We start from the raw sequence: 23661 nt of genomic DNA on the forward strand, positions 1-23661 counted from the left end.
CCTTGTGCGTCGGAATAACAACAGGCCACCGGTGTGCCGGCTGAAAGGTCGTTTAACTTCGGCACGGTAATAGCTTGCCCCTGTATAAGTATACTGCCTCGACAAGATGCCTCGTTCTTGGGTGCTATACACGTGCAGTTCGGCCTCGGTCGCGCTCAGATGGAAGGATAAAGAAACAAGCGTACTGCGTCGTGGCCTCTAACAAACCGGCAGATCCCCCGCCGCTCTACTCCGCCTTCGCGACGACTGTATACATGTGCAAGCGTAATACAGGTCACCAATCGCGTAGGCATATCTACATACATTCGTCGGATGGAGGCACACACACACAAAGGCACCTGTTCGCACAACTCAGAACCTTGGATCCTTGATCCGTTTACCGGTTATCGCTTGACGATGACATTAGCTGGAAGGGGGGATTGTCGATGACGAATAAAGAATGTCATGTGGCCGTCGTTTTTCTTATAAAAATGCGGCAAATTCAGAAGAATAAAAGACATCCGCTGGAACAGTCGGTCAATCTGTAACGTCGGTAGGTCGTAACTAACGTACCGACAGTGTACTACATTACCGGCAGCCAGTACGTGTGTATAGATGATCAACTGACATTCCGGAAAAATTGTTTTTGCTTTTTTTTTTTAACCTCGCCCGTTGCAAGATAAATAACGTAACGTTACAGACTAACAATAAATTGTGGTTAACGTCTTCATTCACAAACTAGTACGATGAGAGTACTAGGATTGATTAGATCAACATGAAATGTTGCTGTATTCAAAGGTAGATCGTTGCGAATTTTGTAATATAATTGCATGCTGTATAAGGTGAGCCATACTAAACAGCATACTTTAAGCATTTTCAACTCGTGTATATTACTCTAGTTCTAGTATTATTGTATATAAATTATTTCATCGCACCAATTGCAATTTAATAAACACTAATTTTGAGAAAGTTTAAACGCGAAACCATTCGTTTGTTGGAAAATATGCTATATGAAACTGTGGATTCTAAAATTTCTTGTTTCATATATGCTAATGTCAAATTTAACCAGATATACTACGTTCCTGTTAATTATTCAAACAATTTGATTAATAACGTGAAGATGAAAATCTCCAGAAGTGTAACGAATTACAGAAAACGATAATGGTGTATGCTGGAAATTTTAATAACCAAACGACGCAGGAAATCGAAGTTGAACTTGTTTTTCTTGTTTTATTTCACTTCAGAAAATACCTAGAGATAATTATACAGTGTGTCGTTCAGTACATCACAAGCTAAACATTATGAACTATGTTCATTGAAGCAATTTCATTTTCTCTGCTTCAATGTTCATCCTCGTACCCTGTGGGAAGGGCGTTCTTGTGTGGATTGTGGAAGAAACTATGATTTCCGTCACCCCATGGGAAAGGCTGTAAATTGAAATGGGAAATGAGTCTTTATGCCGACAGTCGACACAGCTGTGAGAATTCATCCAATACTTTGTCAAGGTATCGATGAAACAATGCATGTATCAAATATTTATAGTTTTCCATTAAAATCTCATAATGCATTCAATTCATGTCAAGAAATGTACGTTTGGTGACTGTAGCTAACCTTGTTCCGGATACAGAGGTATTCGTAGGGAACGAATTCTGGACGGGGCTGGTTGTGAGCCTCCTGGTGCTTGAGATAGTTGTATATGCTGCATACAATGATCGAGGGGAAGGCGACGAAGTATGAAATATTCTTCCAGAGTTTAACCGTCTCCGCTGAACGAAATAACAACCAGTAATTACAAATGGTTATATAACAAATCGTTCGCAACTACTGCTGTTGCTGGTGCTGCTGCTGCCGTAGCTTACTACATTACTCTAAACCCAGAATAAGTGATTCGAAGCCACAAGAAAAAAAATACGTGTTCTGAATCTATTTGAAGCAGACTGTTAAATTGAATCAAAACTTACGTCCGTGTCCTGTCACGGCAGAGCCCCCCGTAAAATTATGTCCAGTGGAATACTTCCTCAACGAGGCGATAACCACCCGTGACGCCGCCATCTTTATTTCTGCAACTCTTAACGGGTTGACCACGAAGTTACTCCACCATAGAGCTTGAGTGCTATGCGAAACTCGGATCATCAAACGCGGTGCACTTCAGGTAGTTCCGATGATGCGCCGCGGATAGGTTGGTACCGTTATCGTTATTATTCGTCACGTTAGGTTGGGTGTCCACAGCGCTCTTCTGGTGGCCGTGAGCTAAAACTTTAAAAAGGGCTGAAACTCTGATTAAAATTTTATCGAAACGTGAAATAAATAATTGATGTGCTCCAACACGTATGGAAAACACTATTATTCGTAAACTCCGCTTTACAGTCAAGTGAAGTTCTAGTACGTCAATTATTTACTTCACGTTTCAATCAAATTTGAATCAGACTTTCAGCCCTTTTAAAAGTTTCGACTCACGGCCACCAGTCAGTCGCTGCGGACACCTAGCACGACGAATTATGTATATCGAATACTATCGATTTTCTTCAAATAGCCAACGTTCAATGGCGGTATATTCAAACGAACTGATGATTAAAAAATATACCACATTCAACAGAGAATATATATTTTATCAGTTTATTTTTGTTGTGATTCAATTTTCCAAACATTAGATCTTGCAGACGAGACAACATCAGGCTGGTAGGATGTTACTTTAGTCTAAGGTTTACTATCCACGTATCCATTCGAGATTAAAATTTCAGTAGTTAGATGAATGAATGAATGAAGTGTTTTTTCTAAATTATAAAGTCGCAATTTATTTTATTTATATAACGGCCATTATTCTATATACAGGATCAGCACAACGCTCGTGTAAGCAGCGGCCATTTGAAGGTAGATCGCGACGAGCGCAATGACTAAACTAGGTGATAATTGCCAAATGCAAGGCAGGTAAAAGTGCAGCTTATTATTCATATACATCTTCTTTGTCTGCAATGTACCGTACAATTTCCGCCGGTTTTGTCAATCTCTCCGCATCCCTGTCGGGGATTTCAAAACCAAACTCATCCTCCATAGCCATTATCACCTCCACATGATCCAGTGAATCCAAACCAAGGTCTTCTATGAAATGGGAATTCAAATCCAACTGCAAATAAATGTAATCCTTACTAAACAGAATAAATTACCTCTGTTGTTTTATTTTCCGTTTCCAGAGCAAAACTACAAAACTTGGACACCACGAAGCAAGCAAGGTGTTTGCCAGTTTTTACTGTCCTCGTCGAGGGTTGAGTGACAAACAGGAGAGCGAATTTTTGAGTATAGGAAGACCCAAAATCCAATGGAGAAAATGAATACCAATACTGTTTCATCTTTAAATTTCCAGCGATCTAGTCCCGCCTGTAAGCCACTACCCAAGGCACAAGGTGACTGTGAAACCTGAGAATTGAAATATCTTAGCTTTTCTAGACTAGTAGAATCATGACTTAAATTGTAAATAGCGACGAACTTTCAAAAACTGATCAAGAAAGTAAAGCAATACGGTTTAAATGAATTAGTATTCTTTATACAATTGTGTCGATATCAAACAAGTAAAGTACATATATTCGTCGCTTTCAGCAAATAGTAGGTGAAATCTATTTTGTCAAGTCATCAAAGAGAATTCTGATGACAACGTGCTACCAGTTCCAATAACTGCGACAAGAGGGAGGATAATGCAAAAGTGAGTTGAGATTGGAAAAAAAAAATCTGATTAAGGTAAACCCAAGTCTCCAACATGTAAACATTTCCTAAAAGTTCCAAGTTCTCAGATCTCACAGTGACCTACAGACACTATTTAAGGCAGGAGTACCTTGGCATGGTCAATTTTGTCATAGAGTTTGAGAACGAGGATGACACGTTCGCGTATAAGCTCAAGCGTCATGGGTGCCTTGGCGCTGTAGTGGCGCACCTGGTTTGCCCGTGGTGCTGTTGGATTCTGTGAAACAGAGAAAAGAATGAAGATTGAATAGAAGCGTGATATTAACCTTATCTGCCGATATCTTGTCGTAGGCGGCAACGACTTTTAGGACACGTTCCTCTATCTGCTTTATCGACTGCTTCTGAGACGTGGTCGAGTAGCACAGCATTGGCCGAACAGGTTTCACCTGAGTTGTTTAGAACATGATCTAGCGATATACCTCGGGATTTCGGGCTTTGTTATTACATAACTACGGAGCAGCGGAGGCAGGCATATCTCTAGTCAATCGTGGCCCGAGTACCGGGCAATTGCGGCTCCCCGTGCTCCGTCGTCGTCGTCGTCGTCGTCGAGCTCGTGTTGTAATGTAAATGGAAGAGAATTACCTGAGGTAAGATACTCCGTGAGCGGTCCTGCGTCGCCGTGAGCGACGCCCGGTGATTAACGGAGAATGTCACCGCGGTCCGACGGATCCCCGAGCGAGAAACGTTACCCAACACCCCGGCATTTCTCGTTACAAGACGGACGAGACCCCCGAGAGACGCCATTGTCGTTCCCAAGTGGAAGGAAAACTTGTGAAAACTCGCGAGAGTCGCGAGCGAATCAACTAACACGATTCAGGAGGTCGCTAGCAGCCGACACGCGATAGTCGATTGCTTATCGAGATTGTACCCGCGGGAATTTTGATGTTTTCGAATTACTTGTGGACGCTTGTGGTATCATTAAATTACTTTTTGACTTTAATAGGGATACCAATTTCAAAACGAGTATGTTAAATTCTCTCTTCAATATTTCAAGCCTGTATTGCCACGTTGTACAATTGACAGCAATAATCCTAGAGAAAATTTTTTCACGTGTTCAATTACACAATTCCCACGAATATAATTCGACATATTGAAAGGAACATTTCATTCCGTTAATAAATTCTCCCGCTAGAGAAAGACGCAATCAAAGCACCGTGCAGCCTCTGACATGAGGGCTCATCGCACTTTCGGTGAAGGTTTATAAGAATAATTAAGAGACGTGAATTAGTATCTCGATTGACGATAAGATTATCCTTAGTCTTCATTGAGATGTTGAGAGTTACGTTAATTCTCTTTTGTAATCGAGAACTGAAGAAACATCATGATAAACCCCGGAGAAGTGGGATCATCTACAAGCCGAAAGAGGCGGCTTATTTATCAAAAACCAAACATCGATTGTCTTGTCAGGCAAAACTGACCGTAGATGGCTCGCAGCACGCAAGAAACGAGAGATGTTGTTTTGAGTATGAGGCTGAAGTTAGTAACGTTAACGTAACGAAACATGAGGGAAAAAATCATTATTGCGCAATTTTAGAATGACTTTAAAAAGGAGTCGGTTTTTCAAAATAAGAGTATGTATGTTTCGTTTATTGTTGTTCACTAAATTTCAGACATTCCTTAAAAGCTGCGAAGTAACGATTTTTCCCTAAACATGCATCGCTACAAGTACGTTACTAACTTCATTCTCATGTTTTGATTCTCCACCTCCACTGACAGCAGTGACAGCAGTGCAACGATCGTCGGTGACCAATGAACGCCTACGGCGAGGACGAGGGTGACAGACACCCGGTGCAGGGTTAATCCGCGAAAGGGGGGAGCAGGTGCGTGCCGTGAAATTAAATCGTCGGCCGAAATGAGGCTAGACAAGGAAAGACGAGGACTTTCCGAGATGACGGGGTGCGATAAGTAGACTCGTTCACTCGCGCAAGGAGAATCACGTGCGACGTGGTTCAACGACACGCGCCCGGACAAAATAAACCCATTGAGGACCTAAACGTCGATGCAAGTATCAACGGCGCTTCAGCGCTGACTATCGATCCCTCATTTGGATATACGGCCGATGCATTTTTGGATCGACAAGCCGGCAGGCAGGTACTACGGCTTTGGAGGGCGCCGATACCCTGCCACCCCGTTGCCCAAGGCTCGCTCCGGTGAGAATTTTGTTTACTTTTCGATGTTGCCTGTTCTTCGTTGTAAAATGCATATGTAAGTCCAGGAAAGATCACCTTACCAGATGTGAGGGGTCTTCTTGACCGTTCTGATAAGTGCGAGTAATCCTTGTATGATAGTTGTTTCTCAAGATGCTCGTTATACCGCAGGTCATCGACGACGTGGCAGGGAGGTAATTAGACCGATGGTCACTCCGGTTCATCGGTTCCAAAGTTTGAACGGCACCAGCCACGCTCCGGGCCCAAGTAATTCCTGCGGTTACGGCCCTCGTCACCTGAGGCCTTCCTTAAGGAACGCCAACGACATTGGTGCCAACAACAACAGCGAAAATATATCGCTGCAGCCTGTTCAGGCAACCGCAAATTCAGCAAAGTAGTTATTTGATTTCTTATTTCCTTACGATATATTCTTAAAAAGTCTTTTAAGGGTATACAATGTCGCTTACTGATGACTGTTAATATTTTTTTCATAAACACCAGCTGCCACGTATCGGATAACGCAGGAAACAACCAACTTCATCCACCTTCAGAAACAGCAGCGGACCCGGCACATAACAGGAGTCTACTTGATTTCTCAGAGTTCACAGATGCCGAATTAGCTGGATGCAGACTGCGCTGCGGAGTTTGGATTACATGTGTTCTAGCTGCAGGATTCGTCGTCGCAGCAAAGTTCTATTTCGACCACCAGGTGAGTTACTCTCATTGCATGAGTTACCCACTATAATTCCAAACTCGTTTACCAGATCTTTTACTACAGAGAAAAACACTTTGATACCAATTTTTCCAGGGCACTGGACTTGAGGTTTTGGTGTACTGCGGATTGCTGGTCACACTCCTCCTATCTGGTTGCTTTTACTCAATTCTGTGCCGACGAACAGAAGAGAACGTGGTCAGGGAAAATGCTATGCAATCTCAGGAGGATCCGTTAGCAGCTATGACTGCTGCGAATACAATTGCAAATGAGAATATTAGACTACCAATGGTTATGCCTGTTTCCGAACAGAACCCACCACCGCCACCTTACCACATTGCCATTTTAATACCGCCGTCGCATTCGGCGGAAGATATTCCTCCCCCATCTTATGACAAGATAGCTGTGCATTAAGAGGGGAAGTTGGTTTTCACACGTTATAACCGTGGGTTATTTTCTGCTTGACCATGATGCTAGGCTTGAGTCGCACGAGACTGTGTAATGGTAATCCACAAGGGATTGAGTCATTTTCGTAGATTGGTTCAGGTATGTGAATTACCTATCATGGAAAGCATTCCAGTTCGGCTTAACCATAAATCGACCGCTGTTGCTTACACTCTGACAACTTTTTTCTTCCTTCTTTCTCAACAGAAAAATGAGAATGTAATATTACAAAGAACGCGTTTTACGAATTCAAAACCTTCTCTTTCAAACTCAACGAAAATGTGATCTTCCAAGAATTAATGTGTTCTATTTAGAATTATTTTTAACCCAATTGAGCTGATCTGGAATGTCAGTCAAATATTTAGCAGTGGCTAGAGTTGCCAAATGATTCGCGTTCTTCTTTCGTGGCATCGTGATACGAGAAATGATTATATATTGGATCTATAGTAATATATTGATATGATAAATTTTAATTTATAGTGGCGATCGGTTCGACCAAATTCTAATTTTCGTTCGCCTCTAATAACATGACAGATGGTTCAAACATAAGACAGATTAAAAAATAATCACCTGTGTACCTCTATACGCATGGTAGCTACGAGTTTCGATTAATATTATGACGATATAATTGTAATAATATAATACTAACAGGCAGCTTATTCACGATGTTCCAATCGTACTGTTATTTTGCGCGTTCTCCATTACCGTAAAAGCATTAAGACACTACGAATCCAACAAACAGACTGATATTACTATAATTACACCGATATTTTTTTCGCAACTTCAACAAAGATCGTAGTAGAGTTTAAATATACATTGATCTCTCAAACAGTTTACGAATTGATAAACAAAAAGTAAAAATAATGATTAATCATATTACGAATAGAAATAAGATACTTTCGCATCTGTGATAGCGGCGCGAGAAAATATCCGTAAGATCCGTTTCAATATTACTACTATTATACAATATACAAAAATATGTTTTAAAAGTGCATAATAATACATAAACGCATCGAGAAATTTATTAATCAACAAAAGCATGTTGTACGCGCTCGCGAGTAATCGCTACATATTGATCTCTAGCATAATCTTTAGCAACTACACAGTTAATTATTCTATCCTTCAGATGAGAAACGGAGAAAGTATGATAATACGGTGATAAAGTGTACGATGTTTTGTTTCGTTCATATTGTTTGTTGCATACACCTTCAAGCACACACGTAGTAGGTCTGTTAAATTTGCCAATTATTTTAAAAGTATATTAAGACGGGCACGTGTTTTACATAATTTTGTATAATTTTTTAAATAATATATATTAGATATATCCTATTTTTATATATATACGTATATGCAGTACATAAATTAATTTACGATCAAAGGTTTTGCTATCGATTTATAACGATATACTATGTTGTAACTTATACAACGTTCTCACATATTTCTATCGTTATTTTTTACTATTTTCTTTTTCTGAATTATTTCACTAATTCCGTACACACATTTAAAAATCATTATCATGTACTCGACCTTAGAACATTAATAAAACGTAATAAAATTACAATTACGTTATAAATAATCCATTCTTTCTTTCTTTCTCTTCATTCAGACTCTCTGAATTTCGAACAACTTGACATCGGTGTCATACCAAATCGGCGGCTCAACGTTCCTGAGATAAATAACTCCCCACATATAAGTTCTGAACCACGCGGTGGTTCCAGCATTGGCCTGATATCGTCTGATGAGAATGGGATGAGGCACAGGTAATAATCCTACAAGGGTGCCATGCTGAAGAAACTTGAGAATCTCACTCTCGTCCGTCAAGCCTCTGTAGATCACGAAGTTGTAGGATATTAATTAACCGTATAACCAATATTACGCAAGTTGCGTCATCGTAATTGAGAGGATACTCACTTGTCGATACAAATTTTCTCAACTTGCGGGACAAGAACTTGAAGAAGCCGCATTATTGTTTGCAGAGGTAATTTACTTTTCCATTGATGAACCCAATCACCAGATGGCACCCAGTGGTTTACGTTTTGTGCAAGATTTGATTGTTCGGTCACCCTAATTCCTCCTCTCTGTGAAATAATCAAATATGTTCGTTAAAAACGAGCCTGTGAGTTGCTCACCTGTCAATCGATCTCTGGAACTCACATGAACGACTGTACTCGACCTTGCAGAGTTTGTCACATCTTCTTTCACGTCCTCTTCTATTACCGTAGTTGTCGTTTCTCGGTGCACCTTATCGTTGTTCACAATTGTAGAATTCCCAGCAACGTCAATAGGTGGGCTCAACGGATGAGCTGACTCCTTTTCAGTCATATTTTCAATGCCTGTATAAGCATGGTGACACAGCGATTACCAAAGAAACCATAGATAATTGATTTTACTGTTAACAAATTCACACCTACCAGGTGTTTCCAAAAGAGATGCTTTTAAGGTTCCAGGTTCTGCAGGCAGTGCCGGTCTCGAACCTTCCATAGCTATTTCGCTAACATTTTCATTGGAGGTGCTAACTGGGATTGTTCTTCGTTGTCTCCTGTTCAATGACCTTGCAATCGTGTTGCAGTCACTGGGCAAATTGGCCAAGCCGTGAAATACTTGGCGCTTACGTATTATCGTATAGACTAGGTTACTGTTTCCATCAAACTGATACTGAAACGATCGAAGATTGTTAGTGATAAAGTCATGCTATAATCCATGACAATCAATAGCTTCTTGTCACCTGTATTATGTTGTTGAATATCTCGAGTAAGAAGAAGACTAGATGATGATTCGTTGGTGAAGAAAACAAAAACCATGGGGTTCCAAATGCTTCAAGTAGATGCAGCAGTTTTGTGCTTGCCACCATTGAGAGAGTTTTAAGGTACGGCGATACATTCACCAATATTGTCAACAGACAATCAAATAAGGGCTGAAGTCTTTGGTGCCCCGTTGTTATTATTTTGTGAAAAACTGTCACCAGTAAATCAGCATGGGTACCTGTGTATACGTCATATGTTTGAGAAAGTGCAATCAAAATCATCAGTAATTATTGATAGATGCATGGTGTGTACCGGTGAAAACTGGAATGTCCATGGGAATAGTTGCTGTATAAGGTTTATTCAGTCTCACTCCAAAGTTTCGCTCACCGCTGAGTAAAAGCAGGATGAACACTCCGATGTGCATTAGACCGACCCTAGCTGCAATGTGTATAACAGATTATACAGGCTACTCACCTTTGTTTATTCATTTGGCTCATCTAATTTTAAAATATTGCTTACATTGATCAGCCCTCGAGTCATTAAGATGATAAAGAATGGGTACAAGAACCTCCAGCACATCAGAGCTCTTCAACACGTAGTAAAGGAACTTTTTGTTGTAGTCGCACATTTTCCAAAAAAATACCAGCAACTCCTGATGAAAGTGTACTTTTTTGGTAGAATTTGGCAAATACGTTTGAAGCAAAGGATTATTCAGAAGTCTTGTTATTCCTTTTAAGACAAACTGAAAATCTGAAAAAAAAAGAACACAAGGTCATTCTCCAGGTCATTCTGAGGATGGAAAAATTGTTATCAGTTACAGTTGATTCAAGCTACCTTCGTCTCTGTGAATTCTGCTCAGATAATTAATAAACAAATTATCTCCAGGAACCCCTTCCTCTGATGGCAGGCCACCACTTGTGTCATGGTCCAGAGTCACGATCAATATCTGTAGCGAGACGTCGACTAGCGGCTCCAAGGAATCCGTAAATATAAGATGGTTGTAAGGAACTCCAAGTCCGACTGGGTCATAAGCGCAAACGGTGTTCAAAAGGGATGTAAACATGGGCAGAGCGTGCCTGAAAGACAAAATTGCATTCGCCTATCACCTTCTGTTCAACTATATAAGGAATTTAGTATCCCTTGAATCTTGATTGCGTGTTTAACCCATTCATACCTGTTCTCGGTACTGGTGAGGTGAGCGATCCACCGATTGGGTGTTACCGAAAGGTCTGTAGGAGGGTTGTACATAGTCTCACTGAAGCAAGTGAGCAGGAGTTTCAAGAGTTCAGTTCGGTTTGAGTCCAAGTATGGATATCTTGGTGGAGAATGTGCGAATCCTACACCAGCTTCCCATATGTATTCGCAGCTATCTATCGACTGTAGTTCTTCGGCTTTATCCTAAAGAAAGCAACAGAAGCATTGTTAAAATTACATTTATAAATCTGCTTCTGTTTCTTTTTGCCCAGCTTACCGGTCCTGATTTTCTATTCGCAGCCACAGTAAAGTCAGGACAAAAGAGCAAATCCTGTAAGGAAATCAAGTTAATTATTCACATAGTCAGAATGTGAACACAAATTTCAACATAAACCAATGTCCCAATACTTACGCATATCGCGTTGAGTAGAGAATGAGCAAGAGGGATGCTCTCTTCGTCTTCTTTGCCAGGTAAACTCGACCAAAAGAATCCCTTCCAATCAGGATCCTCAAATATGTAGGGCAGAAGCCTGGTTAGCAGCCGGCAGCAGTTCAAGACCATTTGATGTTCACGCTGCGTTCGACAGCTGTTGTCGACTGCTTTGACGAGTTTCTCTACCGCCTTGTAGCATAGCGTTGCCAAATTTGATGGGGCTTCTTCCCTGAGCACCCGGATCTCTGGCGCGGGTATCAAAGTGAATATATCCTGAACGTTCACCACGTTCTCACACCAAAATTGGTCCCAGAATGTGTCATCTGCTGCGTCTATGGGCTGGAATCAATGGTATTGTAACACGCTTTGATTAACGTAAGTGAATTTGATGAAACCGAGAGATTCCATGTGTCAGAAAGTTTTGATTCTCCTCACCTGGGTCTTGGATGTCAGCTGAACAACGGCCTTGCGAAAATTTAACTTCGTGTCAGCGTTTCCCATGGTTTTACAAATTGCTAAAAACTTGTGTGTATAAATAATTCGTACGGAGTTTTCAGGAGATCGTTGCTCGCAGATGTGTCGCAGCGCGTAACCGACGGCAACGGTGGACGAGTCGTAGGCCGATTAAGCAGTTAGCCGTCGATTCCGGGTTCACCCTGATGGGATATCGACGCGAAGACAACGTATCGTCGGGGTATTCATCGCCGAGACGGGATAGAGGCGAAGCGATTCAAGTAGAATTAGCGTGGGTGTGAGACAACCACTCGACACCTTTTAACGATTGATAACTATGTTACGTGGCTGTCGGTCCTAAATCCAGTGTATAATTATGTACGTTTATACTTTCATTTTCACTTTGTAATCTTTTCACTGCTCTACATATTCTGAATATTCTTCTGACACGATTACAAATACTGATTGTGTACGGCGGTAAGATAACCGAAACCACTCTGAAATTGACGGATGTCAGACGTGTATGCATGTATGTACCATTGAGTAATTAGTATCTATATCCCACTAAAGAAAGCAGGCTATATGGAAATATATGTGTCAGAAAAATTGAATAGCGAGTTACCAACATTTATAAGGATAATTGATCACTGTGCATTCTGCAGTACCGACAATGCCGACTGTTGCGTCTATAAAAATATTTTGTCTTTTCTCTATCTTGTGCGCTAGAGAGAGATGAACAATATAGTGTTACCGACCCTCGTCTTCACGTACCGACTAATTTATCAAATTATCATATCTAATCGTCTCACACTTTGCTCCGCGTAAATAATCTACATATGATTGAGATGTCACTACGTTAACAATTTACCGCTCATTCAGCGAACGAATTCGTCACGTTCTAATCATATTGTTGTTATTTTTCGATTGTTATCATTTTTTGCTAAGTAGCTGTATTTTGATTTTTACATAATAATTGAGGGTGATTACATTGTTACAGAGATCCCCTCATCTTTGATAGTTAACCGCGCTCTCACCAGGGCCTGGAAATTGCCAGCTGGTTCCCTGTTCAGTACTGCTTTCAACCACGGCACGCCTATTAGCGCTATCGTCGCGGCCAATTCGCAGTACTCTGGTGACGCCGCCGCGATTTCACAATTAGTTGTGGCTAGGCATTGATACGAGTAGGTCGTGACCGTAGTGACTCGTGAGATATTAGATTAAAACGTTCGGCAGGTTCGGCTGCTAAAATTTGGTATCCCTACCAAATGGCTTTTTCGCAACCAAATTCGAGAGGTAAGGAGCTGAGATACTTCATACGTGGTTATTCGTTAATTGAAAGTCCCAAAAATTATCGCGATTCCACGTATATTGTTTTCTCCCAGAGCTACAAAACAGAAAGATACTGGAAGAAATACAGTTGAAGAAGCAGCTACTTTTGAAGCAGGGCGTTGCGCCTACCCTTGGAACTTCTTTAACTCCGCTCGCTGTACCACCCGCTACTTCTGCTGCGACTCAGGTACGTCCGTCAAACGAATTCTTGAGTTTCGGATGAGGTTGGGTTATGTTCTGTTAGTTCAAATCACGGTGTAAGAATAATAGGATATCTAGTTTAAATCACGGTGTAAGAATAATGGGATGTCTAGTTTGAATCACGGTATAAGAATAATAGGATGTCTTTTTTGAATCATCGTGGAAAAATAATAGGTATGTTGCGGCTCGGCGGTTGTGATTATTTTTGCATAATTCGGTACTTGTCCACCAAACGGCTACGGGTCTGTAAGACCATTGTAAACAATAATGGCGGCATGCAGTGTCCGAAAGAGAGGAAGGTAATTTTAGGTTAATCATGAGATGAGCGTGTCATATTTATAAAAAATATGACTAGAAGTTGCATTTGAAAACATAAAATACCAAAAAATGATAATAAATTTTTAAATATATGAAATATATAAAGTAACATAAACTAAATAGAAGTCATAATAAACCTATGAGATTGAGGTTCGTAACATTGATGCAACAGAATAATCGAAAAAATTTGAACTTGAGTGGTCGAACGTTTCAAATGCGGTAAACTACACTACATAATTTTCCAAGTTGGTTACAACATTGTGTCTCGTTTATTTTGCAATTATAACAAGATTTGAGTCACAAAATTGTGCTATTTCCAAGTACCCTATGCGTCGACGTTATGAATTTCAAACTGCTAAAAGTTACGTTTTCATCAACCTAGATAATTTTCTCTTTGCCACCTATTATTTTTACACCCTGGTTTGAATTCACGTGGATGGCAACACTATCACGTTTTATATATTTTACACTATCAACAGAATCCCGCAACAACGGTGGATGGTATAGCATTGAGTGCTTCTCAACGCGCAGCTCTTCACAACGCTCATGCAGCCTCTGCTGGATTCTTTGTCACCCAGGACTCGTCCTTTGGTAACTTGATCCTGCCAGTACTCCCTCGGTTTGAGACCAAGTGAACTACTATCAGGCGTATTATTCAAGAACGGTTATTGTGACCAAAATGGCACCCATGCGATTGAGAGAGCTGGAAGAGTATCTTCAACAATTAGATGGATTTGAGGAGCCAAAAATTTGGCTTGAACAATATTCTACGAGCGCTCACATCGGGGCACACATCCTGCACACAGCATATACACACTTCGACGATATAGAAGGAAAGGCTGTTGCTGACTTGGGTGCAGGATGTGGGGTACTCTCACTTGGGGCCCAACTTCTCGGCGCCAGTCATGTCGTCGGGTTTGAAATTGATGCTGATGCACTGTCTATACTCAGAAGTAATTGCCTTGAATTAGAAACTGATGTCGAGGCAGTTCACTGTGACTTACTTAGTTACTTGCCCGGTTAGTTGAGATCTAATAATTCATAGTCCAATGATTCGAGGGTCATTATGTGAATAATAAATATCACTGATTTCAGGTAGATTTGAGAAGTACTTTGATACAGTTGTGATGAATCCGCCTTTTGGCACCAAACGCAATGCTGGAACAGACATGAAGTTTTTGGAGACTGCAGTCAGTATTGCACGACATGCTGTCTACTCTCTCCACAAAACTAGCACCCGCGATCATGTGCTTAGGACTGCAAAACGCCTTGGAACAACGGCAAAAGTTGTCGCTGAATTGCGATACGATCTTCCTCGAGCGTATAAGTTTCACAAAAATACTTCCGTGGATGTCCAAGTTGATTTCATAAGACTTGAATTAGATTAGGTAAACAACATGAAAAAGCATTCATCATCACTAATCAATTTCTAAGTGTAAGTATAATGGAAGATTTAATAAATTTGTACAGAAATAGTGTTGTGGTTCTTTTGTTGTGTTTCGTTGTTATTCCTACTCGCATAAATTATGGTTTGATTTTTTCATAGTTCACTCGAATTTGATCCCTTGAGCCAAGGGTAATTCATTCCCGTAGTTGATCGTTATTGTTGCCCGTCTGGCATAGTGCTTCCACGCATCACTCCCACTCTCTCGTCCTCCGCCAGTTGCCTTTTCTCCACCGAATGCTCCTCCAATTTCTGCACCGCTAGTCCCGATATTTACGTTTATTATCCCACAATCAGAACCAAGGGGCCCAATCCACTGTGGAAAATAAAAATTGCTGATTCACAATTAATACCGTTTGTTTTTTCCAAAATCAGATTTCAATGAAGCACTGTAAACCTTAGTACCTTAAATAATTCTCCAATGTTGCTAGTGAAGAGGGAACTGCTCAGTCCCTGTTCCACGTCGTTGTTCACGGCTATCGCTTCCTCCAATGAATTCGTCTCAAGGATGTAAACAATCGGGGCAAACGTCTCATGTCTAACAAGATCTGAACTAGCGGGTAAGCCAGATATTATAGTTGGTTCAACATAGAAACCAGCCCGGTCAATCACTTTTCCACCAAATTCTATGCACCCTCCAGACTTTACTGCTTTTTCCACAGTTAGCTGTAACAAGCAGTATTTTGATTTTGGTATGCTTAACAATTAAGCTTACTTTGTACTTAATCGTTTCACCTTGTAAGCCTCTACCGCTGCAGGACTATGCAAAGGTCCGTAGAGGGTACTCTCTTCAATAGGATCTCCAATCCTACCAAGAATGCCTGCGAATGCCATTTTGAGCCTCTCTAAAATTCACGAAAGATTGGAAACAAGTACTATTTATTGAGATCTTTCTACGAGTTGGTAGTAGATAAAAACTGTGTACTCAAGAATTCTGTCCTAATGTCGGTTTGCAAAATCAGCCTCCTAGTAGTTGTGCATCTTTGTCCTGCTGTGCCAACGCAGGAAAATACAGCCGCTCGAATTGCCATATCTAAATCTGCGTCCTTGGTGACTGAAATTTCAATGTGGATTGTAAATTTATTAAATTTTAAAAAACCAACAATCTATCGACTATGATTCTAAACCGGACATTTTCTGCCTCTACAGAAATATGTGTAACTTGTTATTTTAATTACCAATCAGTGCATTGTTGCCACCTAATTCTAGAAGCGATTTGCCAAATCTCTCTTGAACTTTTAAGGCGACGTTTTTTCCAGCCTTCGTACTTCCCGTGAACGATATCAATGGTACACTAGAATAACAGATTGTTTCTTTGTAGTATGCAGTATCGATGAACTCATTACAGAGATATTTCAGTTACCGATTGTCATTGACTAGCAGTTCCCCAACATCTGTCCCACCAGTTATGAGCGATGCAACTGAGCCAGGAATCCCGTTACGTTCGAGGACCTTGGCGACAATTTTCGTTGTCGCAATTGAAACCAAAGGCGTAGTCGGGGCTCCTTTCCAGACCAGTGTGTCTCCACAAACCATGGCTATGGCGCTGTTCCATCCGTAAACCTTTAGCAGGGGTAAGATTGAATTAAAATTCTTTGTATTTTCAGATGTTTTTGATTTCTGGATACGAGAAGTTTTGTTTTATTTAGGATTACTGCAACGGGAAAGTTGAATGCAGAGATAACTCCGACTACGCCTAGTGGATTCCATTTTTCCAGTAGCACATGATCTTTCCTTTCGGAAGGTAGGAGACTTCCTGGCAGAGTCCTAGACAGCCCAACAGCGTAATCGCAAACGTCAATGTACTCCTGTACTTCACCAATGCCCTCAGCTAAAATCTTTCCTGTGTCATGGAAGTGAAGATGTTCCCTTTAGCAACTATCACAATTGGATTATGAAATACTTTCGTCACCAATTACAGGCCTCACCCATTTCCAACGATACCAACTTTCCAAGCGGCTTTAGATTTTTTCTCAGCTCATTTCCAATTTGGCGTACAATTTCACCCCTGGCTGGAGCCGGCATCGATGCCCACTGGGGCCATGACTCCTTCGCTTTTGTTATAGCGTTCCCCACCTCATCAGGCGTCGAGGAATGGACCCTTGCTATCACCTCACCATTACCCGGTGAGATGGACTCTATTACCTATCAAAATTTGAATTCCGAGGTAATATTTAATTCAACGATGCAAGATAATTATAAGAGATGCGGCTCTCTTGTAAAACTCGGCTTTTCAAACCTTGATTATCGTCGGGTCAACTCACCGGGCCTGAACCACCCCAACTGCCATCAAACGATCCAAGATTATCGGGTCCAATTTCGAGTTCTTTTAAAAAAGCTAATTCCGACCTAGATGACAGATTTCTGATAGGAATAAATCTTGCTTTCTGCTTGCCGGTAAATCGGCCAAAGTTTCTTATTGACAGCAAGATTCTCGCCATTGTCGACTATGTTTCCCAAGAATAACTAACATAATCACAGACCATAGTAATGAAATAACGTCAAACAGAGGTCTAGGGTTATCAGAATTGGCGTTATCGTTATTTATCACTCACGGAGTGACAAATACAAACAGACCATAACGTACGTAACCATTACAAAACGAATGCATAGATATGCACTTTGTCTGGTCTTTTCAGTTTGCCACATCATTTTTCAATCGCATTTGATAGACAGTACTTGGTTCTTTTTATAAAAATTGTATATTTCAACAAATATCGGACGAGGGATAGATGAATCAAGTGATTTAGAAATTTCATAATTTGTAATAATTATTCATAATAATGAAGTTTTATATATAAATAATTGAACGGGCGAATAAAATTCATTTGACTCTCTTATTCTACGTAATAGGAATATACAATGTATAGATATGGCAGTATTTTGCTGCATCGGGTGAATGCGATTGATAATTATACAATTTTAAAACTCGAGACTGATAATTGTACGCCGAAGTTGAAACATGAAATATCAATGCTTTTCCCGAAAAGACTATCGCCGGCTATTAATTACTATCTTTTACCGTTAATTATTTTTTTTCTCTTCGTTTCGTAACAAAAATACAGAAAGTCATGTAATGTACTAGCGCATTTATATGAGAGTGGAGGAAAGGAGATATGTATGTATAATACATATATTAAACAGTCCGACAAAATTGATAGCACCTCAAATCAGTCACCATACGAAGAACAGATCTTGTCAATGTCGGTTGATCCTGAAAAAACAAAAAAATTGGAATTAGAAACATGTGTTATGTATTTATAGGTAAACTAATCTTCCATCTACATTGCATAATAAAGTATAAAATTAATACTCACTGTTGCTCGGTCAAAGTTTTCTAAAAGTGTGCATCTCTGTTCGTCGTCTAGTCCCTCACATCCAGTTAAAAATTTTGGCAAAAATTCACCAAAAAACCAGTCACAATTGACAAGCGCAAGACTGTGAACTGCAGTCGCTATTTCGTCGGCCAAGAGATCGTGAGATCTGAAATGGGGTGAATATAAGATTGTTGACCAGATTCGTAGACACACTTAAAATTCCTCTAAATGAGAAGAAAAAATTTTTTATACCTTTGAAACAAAACTGTCAAAAGTGCTGCCAAAAATCTCTCAAGTAAATTAGTTTTGAAAATAGAACGCTGGTACAGACGGCATCTAGAGTTTAGTTGTTCCAGACTCTGAAGACTCTGACGAAATATGTTCACGTCTGGTTGTAGTAACGCCTGTCCAAACGCTTCCAAAATAGCGACTAACTCTTCTCTGTGCTCAACCGGCTCAGCTTCGTCGGGATTACCGAAAGTCCGTAGTACGGATGAGTTATAAAAGTACTGCCAATGGTGCATTAAAATACTGCAAAGAAACAAGTATGGACGGATTTTACTCCCATAAAATTGAATAATTGATCGTAAAGTTAATTAATCGTTACACTTTACCTATGTAACAAGCGTAATAAAACTATGGTGGTATCCGGGTGATCGCTCAAATCACTCCTGACAACGGGCCACACATTGCTCAAGCACAAGTCTGTTATTGACGGCACGAACGCTTTGAAAGCTCTGCCAGGTGCTGACACAACCAAAATCAATATTTCCAGGAGCTGATCCAACGTTGGTCCGATCGATATATTTTCACTGAAAAATATTAATGCAGAATTTAACGAAGGTGAAAAAGGTTTGATATTTTCAAGCTGTTGGTAAGTTTTGTTCGCTAGATTTTTTAATATTTCTGCTATTTCAGACATCCCATTTACTTCACACATTTAACAATGCTTATTACCGAGTAAAGATGTGCAGCATAGCTTGCGCCGCATTTTGTGTATACTCTGGTCCCAGTTGTTGCTGAAGAACAGCAAAGGCGCTGTGGAGAAAGCTAAGCAATGTTTCACATGTTCCTGAAAATCTGATGAGATGAGGGAGAAGTTCCAGTACTCGATTCACTGTTGATTCTAGATTAGTGTGTAAGAGTTTTTTTATTGCTGTAGACGACGAACGACAATCTTCCAACAACTCTTTGAGTGATAGTACCGACGATGATACTACAATTTCAGGAGGCACCGGCTGCCCCTCTCCTCCTAGTGGGTGCGAAAGAGCCGTGACCATAGTGCCTATGGGAAGTTATTTATAATTCGCGTGATGAAAAATGACCAAACGTCATCTCTATGTTAATTCTTACCCATTAGTCTTTGCCGCGCCCCGATGTCTCCAGCAGGGAGAATTATTCCGTTGACCAGGGCTCTCCTGAGGACCTTTGCAGTATCCTGATTAAGATGCGGATGGGAGCCGGCAACAACTAAATCATTAAATGCAGGTTGATCCCAGAGGTTTGGTTTGAGAATAGAAACTGTGCTCTGCATTAGATGCGCAGCTGAGTGAACAAATTTTGGCGGTAAATTTTGGGGAAACGTGTTAGGCATCAAGGCCCAAATACAGGACTGCACGCATCGTTGACTTAAACTGTCCTTCAATTTTTCTGGCCTTTCCGATATCCAATGGCACCATGCCTGGAGTGAAGCCAACATCTGTGAATTTCTGGAAGACGGAGCATGAGAAAATTTTTTTGAGCAAAACGTGCATACGAATATTTGACCAATAAGCTTACACTTCGACTAGGTCTTGAAGTATTTCAACTGGCTGAAGATTGGCCCTGTGCAGTTGATTGTCCTTGGCAAAAGTGCAGACTTCGAACGTTTGCGAAACTAGTTCCTCGGCCAATGAGCAATCGATCCCTGGTTGATCCCCTATTTTTCCAAAACGTTTGTCTTCAAAAGAATTGTAAACCTATTTTCTTCTTTTGTCTGAAAATCTGCTTTTCGTATTTTCCAGTATAAATTCATCACTCAACATGAACTTCAAATGATACAACTTACCAACAAAATGAACATACAATCGAGCCAGAGCCTGAGTCATGGACGCCAAGTCCCGTAAATGAATTCTTACGTTAGAAGCTTCGGAATCGTTCAGGACCACTACCTGACCACTTGCTACGGCTGAACCTAACTTTGCGTAAACTGATAGACTCTCCCGCCAGGATTGATACTGGGAACATAAAAGTAGCATAAAATATATACCTAAATAGTCCCTGGGAAAAAAGATACAAGATTTAATATCGCACCAGCAGTGTGAACACCGGTATAGGAGAGATATCTGCAACTTTGGCAAGGCATTCGATATTGCAGCGTAAAAAATGCTGCCACTCCGTCTCATCCTGCAAAAATGTTTGAAAAATTAGAGATTATCTTTTGTAAGGTGAGATAAAGCACGATTAGGCAAACCACTTACATTTTCGTCCAATGTATCAGTGTCCAGAACCTTTAGAGTGTGCGCGTTAAATTTGAAGGTGACTTTTTGTAAGACGCGTTCTGCGAGCGCGAGAGCGACTGTGGCATAGCGAGCCTGAGTGCTTTCCAGCAGTATGGACCAAACCTCCAATGATCTAGTATACCCCATCGGTGTGATGCAGCGTTGAAACGTGTGATGGTATAATACCTCGAGAAGCGCATTGACGGGAAACTTTGGGCAAGATTCAACCTTTTTGAGGTGATTTGTAACGAATAACTGCAGATACTCTGTCATTTTTTCTAAGTAGCTAAGAAAGTAAACCCCAAAAACAATAATTAGCATATGTTTGATTGGATTTAGTTCTCATTATCACTTTTAGCGCAAGTACTATATCATACATATAATAGTTACCGACGGCAAAACCGTCGTCACGAACTTTCCAGTATTTTCTTTACAACCGGCCTAACGTAGGGAGGGATAGGTGGATGAACGGACGGACGATCAGACGGGAACGATTGGAACTTGTAAATCGGAATCACCTTTCGTCGATGGACTCTAGATGTTCTATGGATTGAAATAGTTCTATCCCTCGTTGAAATATCTGCAGCAGCAAGCTCTCTGTGGCACTCGGCGAGCTTGGGCGGTACAACAGTTCATTTATTGTCGTCAATGCTTGCACGGCTGTCTCAATCTGCCTTCCGTTCTGTTCAATTCATGTTTGTTTTAATTAATTTTGCGACTCTTTTTCATGGTTTTTTGCAGAAAGAGAAACAAGACACGGTATAATGAGTTTGCTGAATTACTTAGATGATTTAACAGTCTAAAGCCCTGACAGCTGAATGGGAAGATTAAACTTTTGACAATACGGAAAAGAATCAGTTAGAAGTATTACATAAGCGATATAAGCCTCCAAAAGAAATTGGTGACTTTTAGATTATCGTTTCTAGTCGGGATTATTTAATAACTATTGTTTATTACCATTGAATCACGATACTTGGCGCAGGTGAAAATAACGTTCAATAGGTTGGTAGAAAAATGATCAGTGAGAGTTATCCAGGTGAACAAATGTGCCAGAACTTCCAGGGTGATGATGCAAATTTCCCCGCTACCAGCTGCAAGTCCTTCCACATCTAAAACAGTTCTCCCTTGGAGAGGAGCACTTTGAGCACCCGTCGGCGAAGGTGGCGGAGTTATTGTGCCGGACCTATTCTGATGTTTGGTTGTTTCGACAAGAAGTTCTAAATTCACAGAAAGGATACAAAGTCATAAATATTCTCAGCATAATAATAGAATTCTATTTACTGTTATTTCTTTCATGTTGATAAAATTATTCACCTGTAAGAACATCCAAGGCGGTTGGTACCAAACTGTTGAACAACCTAAGCAATTCCGCTTTTCGGTGAAGTGGTAAGTCCTCTCTCGGGGTTCCCAATTCCTCAGAAGCAGTTTTCAGGTAAACCAGACCCAATAGTCTTGTGTGCCTGTGACCTAATAACTACAAATAAACGTGTTTCATCGATTATACATCTAAATACAAATGTTTTTAAACGCAAGCCACAAAGAGCAGCGAACTAGGTACGTGCCTGTAAAATATTTGAGAAAAAGTCGGAGTAAAAGTGAGGCCAGTCATGCCTGGCGATATCAACCACCAGCTTGACCACCTTGTTCCGAACAAACGGAGTTATACCACGTTCTAGGGAGAGAGTGTACAGCGTTGATCTTACAATAGCTCTGTCTTCCCATCCCAGCACTGGCCATCGACGTCCAATTGCTGTCTGCTGGATTGGAAGCAATCAGATACCAAATATTAGCTTCTGCACATGGGAAATGCATCTGGTTTAAAGGAGAGAAAAAAAAAAAAAACTACAAATGACTAATAGAGCAGTTTTACTCGCCTCGAGAGTAGTGAGTGCAAACATGCTGACATAGCGATTGTCAGTTGATGACAAAAAGTAAAGACACAGCCTCCAAGAGTCGATTTGTGCCGCGAATTCATGAAGGCTCTGTTCGATTGATCGTTTTTGATCATTGCTGGTTTGTGGTGAGAAAAATTCAGTCATCAGTTGCTCCAGCCTCCGAAGCACAGCTGCATCGTTGTCCTGTAAAGAAAACTAACTTCCATAACAGGTTGATCGAAGCTGAGCATGCCTAATGTCTCTTGTTCGGAGCGACCTACATGCAAAGATAACTTGGAGACTTGTGAAGCTTATGAAAGGAAAGGAAAGCAGAGGTGGGGCTTAACCAGACCCCAGATAGCTCGAGAAAAGAATAATCAGAGAAACGGTAAGTCAGATTGATATTTCCACCAATTTTTAGTACAGTGAAGAAGCAATAGTGTAACTGAAAACCCTGGCAGGATCGCAAGTATTGTTATACAGGATTGTCTCGCCCTGCGTGATATGCACGGCGGCCCTTGTCATACAGCTTTGTCGTATTCGGGTGTGACTGATTCTGAGAGATATCTTACCATGTTGATCGGTCAACAATTGACAGCTGACCTGATGACGGATGGTTATAGGAAAAAGATGTTTATTTTCGCATAGATGCGAACAGCAGTAGCACCGAATCGCCCGGGCGTACGAACCATCCGCGATAATTACAGACGTTACTCCAATCGCTCCGCACTTCGCGGTGGGACTGTGGGAGTTAAAGCCAAGGTTGGATTATCCTATGAAGTTAGCCGTGCAACGACTCGCCCTCCATTCCACTCGTATTCTTTTACGTGAATAATCGATTATTTCTTTTTTCTAGC

At 40.7% G+C, this 23661-nt stretch overlaps 7 protein-coding genes across 11 annotated transcripts; 2 read left to right on the plus strand and 5 right to left on the minus strand.

Annotated features, from left to right (window-relative positions):
- Positions 1-1183: 1183 nt before the first annotated feature.
- On the minus strand, positions 1184-2087 carry LOC124305911 (cytochrome c oxidase subunit 6A2, mitochondrial-like). Its single transcript, XM_046765914.1, has 3 exons — positions 1941-2087; positions 1591-1745; positions 1184-1406 (listed from the first exon to the last, which is right to left on the minus strand). The coding sequence occupies exons 1-3, from the start codon at positions 2029-2031 to the stop codon at positions 1320-1322; spliced, it is 333 nt and encodes a 110-aa protein (XP_046621870.1). The 5' UTR covers positions 2032-2087; the 3' UTR covers positions 1184-1319.
- Positions 2088-2754: 667 nt separating this feature from the next.
- On the minus strand, positions 2755-4532 carry LOC124305910 (acyl carrier protein, mitochondrial). 3 transcript variants are annotated; one of them, XM_046765913.1, is made up of 4 exons: positions 4297-4532; positions 3977-4100; positions 3806-3915; positions 2755-3103 (listed from the first exon to the last, which is right to left on the minus strand). In XM_046765913.1, the coding sequence occupies exons 1-4, from the start codon at positions 4456-4458 to the stop codon at positions 2924-2926; spliced, it is 576 nt and encodes a 191-aa protein (XP_046621869.1). In that variant the 5' UTR covers positions 4459-4532; the 3' UTR covers positions 2755-2923. The 3 variants fall into 3 exon arrangements, with proteins under 3 accessions (XP_046621869.1, XP_046621868.1, XP_046621867.1); XM_046765912.1 differs by lacking the exon at positions 3806-3915 and having other exon boundaries at positions 3981-4100; positions 4297-4522; XM_046765911.1 differs by lacking the exon at positions 3977-4100 and having other exon boundaries at positions 3806-3931; positions 4297-4514.
- An 816-nt stretch (positions 4533-5348) lies between these two features.
- LOC124305907 (uncharacterized) lies at positions 5349-8038 on the plus strand. The gene is made up of 4 exons (XM_046765906.1): positions 5349-5864; positions 6033-6255; positions 6363-6570; positions 6670-8038. Exons 1-4 carry the CDS (start codon positions 5774-5776, stop codon positions 6985-6987), a joined length of 840 nt encoding a protein of 279 aa, XP_046621862.1. The 5' UTR covers positions 5349-5773; the 3' UTR covers positions 6988-8038.
- A 559-nt stretch (positions 8039-8597) lies between these two features.
- LOC124305898 (protein HID1) lies at positions 8598-12364 on the minus strand. The gene is made up of 12 exons (XM_046765879.1): positions 11824-12364; positions 11368-11727; positions 11233-11286; positions 10936-11159; positions 10596-10837; positions 10281-10511; positions 10074-10199; positions 9743-9999; positions 9429-9672; positions 9172-9350; positions 8929-9095; positions 8598-8842 (listed from the first exon to the last, which is right to left on the minus strand). The coding sequence occupies exons 1-12, from the start codon at positions 11887-11889 to the stop codon at positions 8620-8622; spliced, it is 2373 nt and encodes a 790-aa protein (XP_046621835.1). The 5' UTR covers positions 11890-12364; the 3' UTR covers positions 8598-8619.
- A 593-nt stretch (positions 12365-12957) lies between these two features.
- On the plus strand, positions 12958-15164 carry LOC124305909 (rRNA N6-adenosine-methyltransferase METTL5-like). Of its 2 annotated transcripts, none has more exons than XM_046765909.1 (3): positions 12958-13134; positions 13224-13357; positions 14169-14462. In XM_046765909.1, the coding sequence occupies exons 1-3, from the start codon at positions 13107-13109 to the stop codon at positions 14322-14324; spliced, it is 318 nt and encodes a 105-aa protein (XP_046621865.1). In that variant the 5' UTR covers positions 12958-13106; the 3' UTR covers positions 14325-14462. The 2 variants fall into 2 exon arrangements, with proteins under 2 accessions (XP_046621865.1, XP_046621864.1); XM_046765908.1 differs by lacking the exons at positions 12958-13134; positions 13224-13357 and adding exons at positions 13595-13670; positions 14785-15164 and having other exon boundaries at positions 14169-14708.
- LOC124305901 (alpha-aminoadipic semialdehyde dehydrogenase) lies at positions 15098-17771 on the minus strand. Its single transcript, XM_046765895.1, has 9 exons — positions 17398-17771; positions 17062-17278; positions 16789-16976; positions 16497-16696; positions 16312-16427; positions 16059-16187; positions 15869-15978; positions 15539-15799; positions 15098-15449 (listed from the first exon to the last, which is right to left on the minus strand). Exons 1-9 carry the CDS (start codon positions 17572-17574, stop codon positions 15237-15239), a joined length of 1611 nt encoding a protein of 536 aa, XP_046621851.1. The 5' UTR covers positions 17575-17771; the 3' UTR covers positions 15098-15236.
- A 112-nt stretch (positions 17772-17883) lies between these two features.
- LOC124305895 (exportin-6-A) lies at positions 17884-23611 on the minus strand. 2 transcript variants are annotated; one of them, XM_046765875.1, is made up of 16 exons: positions 23377-23611; positions 22805-23008; positions 22493-22687; positions 22245-22404; positions 21888-22147; positions 21449-21612; positions 20910-21216; positions 20743-20835; positions 20498-20666; positions 20230-20389; positions 19804-20159; positions 19408-19735; positions 19065-19262; positions 18703-18981; positions 18451-18616; positions 17884-18347 (listed from the first exon to the last, which is right to left on the minus strand). In XM_046765875.1, exons 1-16 carry the CDS (start codon positions 23377-23379, stop codon positions 18270-18272), a joined length of 3120 nt encoding a protein of 1039 aa, XP_046621831.1. In that variant the 5' UTR covers positions 23380-23611; the 3' UTR covers positions 17884-18269. The 2 variants fall into 2 exon arrangements, with proteins under 2 accessions (XP_046621831.1, XP_046621832.1); XM_046765876.1 differs by having other exon boundaries at positions 17885-18347; positions 20230-20368.
- Positions 23612-23661: the final 50 nt, after the last annotated feature.

The sequence above is a fragment of the Neodiprion virginianus genome, chromosome 5, assembly GCF_021901495.1.
Source record: "Neodiprion virginianus isolate iyNeoVirg1 chromosome 5, iyNeoVirg1.1, whole genome shotgun sequence".
Lineage (NCBI taxonomy): Eukaryota > Metazoa > Arthropoda > Insecta > Hymenoptera > Diprionidae > Neodiprion > Neodiprion virginianus.